The sequence below is a fragment of the Physella acuta genome, unplaced genomic scaffold (genome assembly GCF_028476545.2).
Source record: "Physella acuta isolate Inbredline_101_S28 unplaced genomic scaffold, ASM2847654v3 ptg000620l, whole genome shotgun sequence".
Taxonomy (NCBI): Eukaryota; Metazoa; Mollusca; class Gastropoda; family Physidae; genus Physella; species Physella acuta.
The window spans coordinates 167,356-177,609 of record NW_026732139.1 but is presented as its reverse complement, the minus strand read 5'-3'; the positions used below and the strand labels follow the sequence as shown (position 1 = coordinate 177,609).

General features: G+C 41.1%; 1 protein-coding gene across 1 annotated transcript; it reads left to right on the top strand.

Moving 5' to 3' along the window:
- The first annotated feature begins 597 nt into the window (after positions 1 to 597).
- Positions 598 to 9,865, top strand: LOC131948015 (tyrosine kinase receptor Cad96Ca-like). Its single transcript, XM_059309461.1, has 5 exons — positions 598 to 621; positions 1,092 to 1,214; positions 7,398 to 7,509; positions 8,601 to 8,697; positions 9,688 to 9,865. Exons 1-5 carry the CDS (start codon positions 598 to 600, stop codon positions 9,863 to 9,865), a joined length of 534 nt encoding a protein of 177 aa, XP_059165444.1.
- The last annotated feature ends 389 nt before the right edge of the window (positions 9,866 to 10,254 follow it).

The following is a 10,254-nucleotide window of genomic DNA, read 5'->3' as shown; positions in this document are numbered from 1 at the left end:
AGGGGTGTGTGGTAAATACAGGTGGCGCGGGGTATGGGGCATCTGGCTGAGAACAAGGTGAGAACTGGTGGGGACAGGTGGTGGTGGGGACAGGCGGGGCTAGGGGTATGGGGCATCTGGCTGAGAACAAGGTGATAACAGGTGGGGACAGGTGCAGGTGGTGGTGGTGGGGACAGGTACAGGTGGTGGTGACAGGTACAGGTGGTGGTGACAGGTACAGGTGGTGGTGGGGACAGGTGGTGGTGGGGACAGGTACAGGTGGTGGTGACAGGTACAGGTGGTGGTGGGGCTAGGGGTGGGTTGGTAGATACAAGTGGGGCGGGGTATGGGGCATCTGGCTGAGAACAAGGTGAGAACAGGTGGGGACAGGTACAGGTGGTGGTGGGGACAGGTACAGGTGGTGGTGGGGACAGGTACAGGTGGTGGTGGGGCTAGGGGTGGGTTGGTAGATACAAGTGGGGCGGGGTATGGGGCATCTGGCTGAGAACAAGGTGATAACAGGTGGGGACAGGTACAGGTGGGGACAGGTGGTGGTGGGGACAGGTACAGGTGGTTGTGGGGCTAGGGGTGGGTTGGTAGATACAAGTGGGGCGGGATATGGGGCATCTGGCTGAGAACAAGGTGAGAACAGGTGGGGACAAGTGGTGGTGGTGGGGACAGGTACAGGTGGTGGTGGTGGGGACAGGTGGTGGTGGGGACAGGTGGGGCAAGGGGTGGGGAGATAGGTACAGTTGGGGATAGGGATGGGGACAGATGAGGCAAGGGGTGCGATGGTACATGGGGACAGGTGGGGGCTGGCGGTTGTGTGGTTCGTAGGGGTATAGGAGCATTCAGCGTAGACCATTTAATAGGGCATCTAGGCTAGACATTAAAACGATAATACGTAGGGATCGAAAAGGACATTGATGGAATTTATTTAAGACGCAAAAGGACAATTAGTTGTGAAAAAAATGGAAATTTTATTTAGACAGTAAAAGGACAATTATTTGCGTCTAAGAAACCAAATCAAAACAACAAAAGGACAAATATTTTTGAGAAAAACTGTTTATAAAAATGGGAAATAACTCCAGTTGACTTTTTTCTTTGACCAGATTGTCCACAGAGATCTGGCAGCTCGCAATGTGTTGGTCACTGACAGGGGCGTGTGCAAGATCACAGACTTCGGGCTGGCTCGATGTCTGGGGGACACTGACCACTACGACAGGTCGTCGAAGGTTCGTGAATTGGTTAAATTATGGTTAAATAGTCAAAGATTCGTGAGTTGGTTAAATTATGGTTAAATAGTTGGCTCGATGTCTGGGGGACACTGACCACTACGACAAATCGTCGAAGGTTCGTGAATTGGTTAAATTATGGTTAAATGGTCAAAGGTTCGTGAATTGGTTAAATTATGGTTAAATAGTCAAAGGTTCGTGAGTTGGTTAAATTATGGTTAAATAGTCAAAGGTTCGTGAGTTGGTTAAATTATGGTTAAATAGTTGGCTCGATGTCTGGGGGGGGGGGGGGGGACGGGACACTGACCACTACTGTAATATAGTGAGACTTGTGAAGTCAAGGGAACTCACTCTTCTGTATTAGTATTATATTTATATTGTTATCTTGAGTGATGTCCCTTACATGTTTATGTATATAAGTGTCTCGTGACTTCCGCCCTCTCTCTCTCTTTCCTCATGGTGTGAATAAACTACTGTTAACAATCAATGTGGCTTCTCGTCAGTGATTCCAATCCATCACATTGGCGACGAGGATAAATAATCCACTAGAAAGAGCACCTACTTACGCAAAAAAGAGGTTTGCTAGAGCATATTGGCTAAGTATTTCTAGAATAATGGCGCTGTATGGCCAAATAAAAGAATTTGATTCGAATGATGAAATCATTCATGATTACCTAGATAGGTTAAGCTTTTACCTTGAAGCAAACAACGTGACGATAGAAGCCAAAAAGAGAGCTGTTTTGTTAACAGTCATAGGGCCTCAACAATTTAGGCTACTAAAGGACTTATGCGCACCAGCTAGTCTAACTACCAAGAGCTTTAACGAGCTGAGCAAATTGCTAACAAACCACCATGCGCCTACCCCATCAAAGTTTCTATGTCGAGCTAGATTTGACGGTAGGACTCGTCAACCAAACGAGTCAATATCAGAATATGTTGCTGCTTTACGTCATTTAAGTGAATTTTGTGAATTCGGCGATACGCTGTCTAACAGACTATGTGAAAAGTTTGTGACAGGTGTAAACAGCCCTGATATTCAAAGAAAGTTGCTGCTCGAGTCAGATCTAACATTAGAAAAAGCAATACAACTAGCAACTTCATTCCAGCAGTCATCCGAGGCGGCGAAATCTCTAACGCCTTCAGAGATCCATGCAGTAAACAGCAGGTTAGTCAACAAACACCAACCCCATCAGAGCATTTCAACTTATGCTAAACAGCCTGCACGTTCAAAGCCTAGATCTAAATCTAGTAATAATTATCAAAAATGTCATCGATGCAAAGGTCCCCATGCATCTCATCGGTGCAAGTTCAAGTCTGCAACTTGTTATAAGTGCAGTAAGCAAGGTCACATTGCCAAGGCCTGCTTTGCAAAGTCTTCGTCTGTTGCTAAATCTAGCCAGTCAAGACAGTACCGCAACCAAAGGCAGCACTATGTTAACTCTCACCAAGACTACCTAACCCAACCAATGAACCACTCTACCTGTGAAAATGCTCAAACTGATTCGCAGCCGGATTTCAACCTGTTCTCTGTGAAATCAATAAGTCATGCTCCCATCAATGTACTAGTTAATATCAACGGTAAGAGCATCAGCTTCCAACTTGACACTGGAGCATCTCTAACAGTCATAACAAAGAAAGATTTTGACGCTGTCACAGGAGGATCAGTGCCTCTACAGCCATGTCACAAGTGTCTAACAACATACACTGGTGACAATGTTCCGGTAATAGGAGAGTGTATGGTTCATGTAAGTTATAATGGTCAAAGTGTTAAACTTCCTCTTCTTGTGGTTGAAGGAAATGGACCACCATTACTAGGTAGGAACTGGTTAAGTGATCTTAAGTTAAATTGGGAGAGTATATGTTCATTGAACAATGCAAGAGAATCTAGTCTTACTTCAATAGATAAAGTAATATCTGAAAATAAAAGTGTTTTTGGCAATTCAGGTTTACTAAATGATAGAACAGTGAAGATAAGCATTAAAGACACAAATCCAAGATACTGCAAAGCTAGAGTTCCACCTTATGCAATGAGGAATAAAATTGAAAATGAGCTAAGTAGATTGGAATCTAATGGCATCATAAAGAAGGTAGACTATTCCGATTGGGCAACGCCCATTGTGCCAGTGTTAAAGAAGGATGGTTCTGTAAGAATTTGTGGAGACTATAAAACTACACTGAATAAGCAAATAGAGCTAAATAGGTACCCTATTCCTAACATTGAGGAAATTTCTTTGAATTTGGCAGGAGGAGACAAATTCACTGAATTAGACTTTAGTCATGCTTACACTCAACTAGAACTGCATCCAGATTCAAAAGTCTATACGACAATAAACACACATAAAGGACTCTACCAATATGAAAGACTGTTTTGGTATATCATCCAGCCCTGGAATTTTCCAAGCTGTCATGGACAGTATTTTTAAGGATATTCCAAATGTTTGTGTTTACTTTGACAATGTGTACATAACTGGTAAGAATGACACTGAACATCTTAAAACACTTGATAAAGTCTTGAAAATTGTTGGTAAAAAAGGTTTAAAGATAAACAAAGATAAATGTCAATTCATGCTGACAGAAATTAGTTTTCTTGGTTATATATTAAGCAAGCAAGGTATCAGACCTCAACCTGAGAAAACAAAAGCCATTAAAGAAGCACCCAAACCTGAAAATACCCAACAGCTAAGAGCTTTTTTGGGCTTGATAAATTACTATGCAAAGTTCATAGGGAATCTGTCTGGTAAACTATCACCACTGTACAAGCTGCTACAGAACAATGCAACTTGGCACTGGGGTAAACAACAAGATACTGCTTTTAATACAGCAAAAGAGGCTTTGTCTTCTGACACCTTACTAACTCACTATGACCCAGGGAAAATACTTATATTAACATGTGATGCTTCACCAGATGGTGTAGGAGCAGTCTTGTCCCACATGGATGAGAAGGGTGACAGACCCATTGCTTTTGCCAGTAGATCTTTGAACCAGGCTGAGAAAAATTATTCTCAGTTAGATAGGGAAGGCTTAGGCATCATTTTTGGTGTTAAGAAATTTCATAAGTTTCTGTTTGGTAGGAAGTTCACCATCTTTACAGATCATAAACCATTGCTAGGTTTATTTGGAGAAAACAAAACCCTACCTGAGCATGCCTCACCAAGAATTCAAAGATGGGCTATCACACTAACTGCATACAATTATGAATTGAAATACAAACCTGGATCTGAGAATAGTGCAGATAGTCTTAGTAGATTACCTTTAAAAAACCAAAGCCTTAGCTATATACCAGAAGATGTATTTGTTCTCTTCACTATCATGGATAACTCCAATATAAATGTGAATGATATTAAAAGAGAAACACAAAAAGATGAGTGCTTAATAAAAGTATATGAGTACTGTAAGAATGGTTGGCCTGAAGAGTCTGTGAATGATGACTTAAGGCCATATAAAATAAGAAAAATGGAGTTAAGTCTAGAAGATGGATGTGTACTATGGGGGTCAAGAGTAATTATCCCCAAAATGTTACAAAAAGAAGTTTTAAGAACTTTACATGATACTCATCTTGGTTCTTCCAAAATGAAGAGTCTAGCAAGATCATGGTTCTGGTGGCCACATATGGATGCTGATATTGAAAAATATGTAAAGCTTTGTTCAAGCTGTGCACAACATTCAAAGCAACCAGCTACAGCACCCTTGCAAAACTGGGACTGGCCAATCGAACCATGGAAACGTATACATATAGATTTCGCAGGACCATTCATGAACAAAATGTTCTTAATTGTTATTGATTCACATTCTAAATGGTTAGAAGTTAAAATCATGAACACAATCACTGCAAATGATACCATTATAGAACTTAAGGAAATATTTTCAACTCATGGATTACCAGATCAAATTGTTTCAGATAATGGGCCTAGTTTCACAGCTCATGAGTTTAAACTGTTTTGTGTGGCAAATGGTATTGAGCATATAACCACATCCCCCTATCATCCTGCTGGGAATGGTTTAGCTGAAAGAGCGGTAGGCATATTCAAAACCGCTATGGTAAAAATGAGTACCGGTAACAAGTTTTCTCTTAGAGAAAGAGTAAACAGGTTCTTAACCAAATACCGCACAACTCCTCATATAACAACAGGTGTTGCACCATGTGAATTGTTATGTGGTAGGAAAATTAAAACCCACCTTGATCTACTACATCCAACTGTTCAAAGGTCTGTTTCCCAACATCAACATACACAAAAAGTAAATCATGACAAATCATCCATTGAAAGAGAATTTGGAGTTAATGATAATGTGTATCTAAGAAATTATGGGAAAAAGGAAAAATGGATACCAGGTCAAATTGTTCAATGTACAGGACCTGTGTCTTATAAAGTAAAAACAAATGATGGACTTATTGTCCGTAGACATGCAGACCAGTTAAAAATAACTTGTGCAGATAATAAGTGTGAATCTATCAATCCCACCAAATCTGATCAGTTCACACCAACTCAGTTTGTTCCACAACCAAGTTCTGTTGATATGAGTGAACCAAGTAGTCTGGAGTCAGAAAATGTAAATTCTGGAGTTAATGACTTAAATCCTAGACCTCCTGAGATAGAGAATCCAAATGGTCAGAATATTGAGTCACCAAATCAAAAGCCACTGAGAAGGTCAAACAGGACAATCAAAGTCCCAAATAAGTTAGACCTATGATTTTAAAGGTCAAAAGGACTTTGACATCATTGTTTGTATTTTAATTGTGTTGTAACATATTGTGCATTGTTTGTAAGGATGTAATCTACCATAGTGTTCATGTTACAATATAATTTCTCATTGGTGATTTTAGGATACTGTAAATTGTTCTATTGAGAGATGTGTTGTGTTTACTAAGGGTAAAGGGATGTAATATAGTGAGACTTGTGAAGTCAAGGGAACTCACTCTTCTGTATTAGTATTATATTTATATTGTTATCTTGAGTGATGTCCCTTACATGTTTATGTATATAAGTGTCTCGTGACTTCCGCCCTCTCTCTCTCTCTTTCCTCATGGTGTGAATAAACTACTGTTAACAATCAATGTGGCTTCTCGTCAGTGATTCCAATCCATCACAACTACGACAGATCGTCGAAGGTTCGTGAATTGGTTAAATTATGGTTAAATAGTCAAAGGTTCGTGAGTTGGTTAAATTATGGTTAAATAGTTGGCTCGATGTCTGGGGAACACTGACCACTACGACAAATCGTCGAAGGCTCGTGAATTGGTTAAATTATGGTTAAATGGTCAAAGGTTCGTGAATTGGTTAAATTATGGTTAAATAGTCAAAGGTTCGTAAAATCCATTGGTTAAATTATGGTTAAATCGTCGAAGGTTCGTGAATTGGTTAAATTATGGTTCAATCATCGAAGGCTCGTAAACTCCATTGGTTAAATTATGGTTAGATCGTCAAAGGTTCGTGAACTGCAATGGTTTAAGGTAAATTATGTTTTCAGTTATTCGTCGAAGGTTCACTAACTTCATTAGTTTGATTATTGTTTGATCGTCGGTTTTTTAACTTGTTTTACTTATAGTCGCGGAAGAAACTCCAAACTTGCTCTAGTTCAGTTGCCACATAATTTGGCCAGAAAATAATTGTTTTATCTGTAGAAAACAAGCATATGTCAATTTGGTGGCTTTAGCAATTGGTTAGAATATTTAAACTAAATATTATGTTTCAATGCATCCTATTGTGAGTTTGTGTGGGACGACGTGGTCGAATGGTAGAGCGTTGGAGGCCAGCCCCAAAGTCTCGAGTTCGGTCCTGGTTTTGATTAATCCACCAAGCTCTGATGGGTACCAGACAATACGTTGGGCATAGTGCTGACCACGCCATCCCTTCATATGCCGAAGTCAAGAAACATGAACCCTAGTTCATCTACACAATGGATCGCTATGTCTAAAGAAAGTATTTTTTACTTTCTTTATTGCTAGCTGGTGGCAAATCCCAATGCTGATTCACCTTGCTATGGCTTACATTATTAGGACTAGGACATTGATTCCTTTGTAGAATCTTCCAACTGTGTTTTATTCGTTTCAAGCATTAATTTTCATACTTCGTTTTAGATTCGAACCCGTTACCGTTAAAGCGGCGTAGGTGAAGTAGATTATAACAGAAGTGGTAGGTGAATGATAAATCTAGTTAAAAACAAGTGTTTTTCTGAACTTGACAGGGCCCACTGCCGGTTAGATGGTTGGCACCAGAAAGTTTGATTGACAGAACACACAGCACTAAATCTGATGTCTGGGCCTACGGTATTCTTCTGTGGGAGATTGTTACGCTAGGTGAGTTCATAGGTTTACATTAGTAGGGGGGGGGGGGGCGGGTTGGGGGGGGGAGGTTTTATGTAGTGAAGGGGGTGAGTGTTGTTGTTACTTGGTACCCTATCCCGAAGTCCTTGTTCAGTTCTCGTGCTGTGAGTTGTAATACTCCGGTTTGTACCAGTTTATGAAAGGGTATGTAAGGTGTATGAAAACGTGTGTGATGGCCTCAGTTTTGTCCAGGTCTCCAAGGTTAGTACAGGTTAGGTTTATACTAGTTTTTAGCCACTGTATCTTAGTTTACTAGCTTGTGTATTTTCTGTTTAAACTAGACTGTGTTAGGTGTAGATAGTGTATATAAATTCTTTTAGTTTCAACGAGCCTTTGTTTCAGTCTTGTTTTGTAACCCGTTTGTGGTTGTTTGTCTTATGTGTTGCGCTACGCATCGGATCTCCCGAATGGCATGTCCGTGTGTTCACAACAGTGTACTTTACGATGTTGGAGGGGGGACGACTATCTTTGGGTGAGTCTATTGTTTTACTTTAGTTTGGTAGTAGGGGGCTACTGTATGGGTTTGGAGGGGGGGGTGTAGATTGTAAATCTCGGCAAATTCATTAAGCAGGCGCATGTAACCTTCACCTTGAATGTCTTGCAACCAACAGTCTGATTGCAAACTATACACTTTTGTGTTGATAGATGGGGTCGGAGCGAACTTTCTAGATAGCAAACAAATACAACAAAATAACATTAGCTTCCTACAACATTGTGTCATGAAGAAGGGCTTCACAAAATGTGTACATTAATACTATTATATTAATACACGGGATACCGTGATGGGTCTGAATAGATCCGCCTTCAAGATAAAATAAACAGTACCTGTGATGTAAAAGATACTGGGTGAACTTGGCAATAGGGCTGGTAAGTAGGTCACCAACCAGTTATATGGCTCATGCAGGTTTTATTGAGCCGTAGAACTGGTTGGTGACCTACTTACCAGCCCTATTTTGTTCCAAATGTCCACTCTATATTTTATTTTCTTGTACCACACCCACCCCACGCACCCCAGACCAAGTTGACAAAATATCGATCTAAAGAGTTTGATTGATTGATTTCAGGTGCCAGTCCTTACCCCGGGTTGTCTGCCCATGACGCCTTCAAGTTTGTTAGCGCTGGCAAGAAAATGGAGAAACCTCAGCACTGCAGTTCTGACATGTACATAACTTTAATCCTAACCACACAATCGACAACACACACATCCACTTTGACAACTAAAAACCCACTCAGCTAGAGAAATTTTGACAATTCCACATCAATTACGACAGCAACAAAAGAGTTCCACACAATCACACACAAAAAATTCCACACAACCCCCACCCCCCACATAACTCACCCCAATGTATCTTCTTCTTCTTCTTCGTTCTTAATTATTAGTGTTGAAGGGGATCGAGATTTATCTGCCAGTGGGTTTGAACTCGAATTTATCAACCATGAGCTTTTTGCCGACTCGACCACGCCTCCAACACAATTAAGCGTTACGTGTCAACTGGTTATGCGCCATTGAGGCCATTGACTCCGATTTCAGCCTGCTTTTCTTTTAGGATTTGCTTCCATAGCCTTTGTCCAACCAAGAACAAACTACAAGGCAGCAGTTGTTTAATTTTGGAGTTGTCTCTCCTAGAAGAGTGGCTGTCCCCAGCTAACGAGCCTCATCTGCCCGAGGGTTCGAACTCGAGACTTTTCGGTGTAGCAACCACCCCAATGTATAATCCGACCCACTCACAACCCCACACAACTCAACTCCAACAATCCTACACAAAATCCCACCCCCATACAAACCCGCACAACTCAACTCCCACACAAAATCCCACCCCACACAATTCCATCAAAACATACCCACCCCCACAATCCCACACAACTCACCCCCATACATAATCCCAACCATTCACAACCCCACACAACTCAACTCCCACACAAACTCCCACCCCCACACAACTCAACTCCCACAATAAATCCCACCCCCACACAATCTCCCACCCCCACACAATTTCCTACCCCCACACAATCCTACAACTCAACTCCAACAATCCCACACAATCTCCCACCCCCACACAATCCTATAACTCACCTCCCACAATCCCACACAAAACGCCACCCCAACTCCCCCATAACCAACCAACTAACCCTAACCCTCCCTGTCCCCAGATACGAGCTCATGTGCAGCTGCTGGTCCTTCCTCCCAGAGAACCTTCCAACGTTTGATGCCCTGTATCGCAGGTTCGAGACTCTGCTGGAAAAAGAAAAAGATTACATCAATCTGGAACTATTCCAGAGCGAACAGTACGCTTGTCTGGATGCGGACATATTGGATGAGAAGTTATAGGACATAAAGCTGGTTGTATGAGAAGATATAGGACATAAACCTGGTTGTATGAGAAGATATAGGACATAAATGAGAACATATAGGGCATAAAGCTGGTTGGATGAGAAGATATAGGACATAAATGAGAAGATATAGGGCATAAAGCTGGTTGGATTAGAAGATATAGGACATAAAGCTGGTTGTATGAGAAGATATGACATAAATGAGAAGATATAGGGCATAAAGCTGGTTGGATTAGAAGATATAGGACATAAAGCTGGTTGGATTAGAAGATATAGGACATAAATGAGAAGTTATAGGACATAAAGCTGGTTGATTGAGAAGTTATAGGACATAAAGCTGGTTGATTGAAAAGTTATAGGATATAATTTATAAAGCTGGTTGGATGA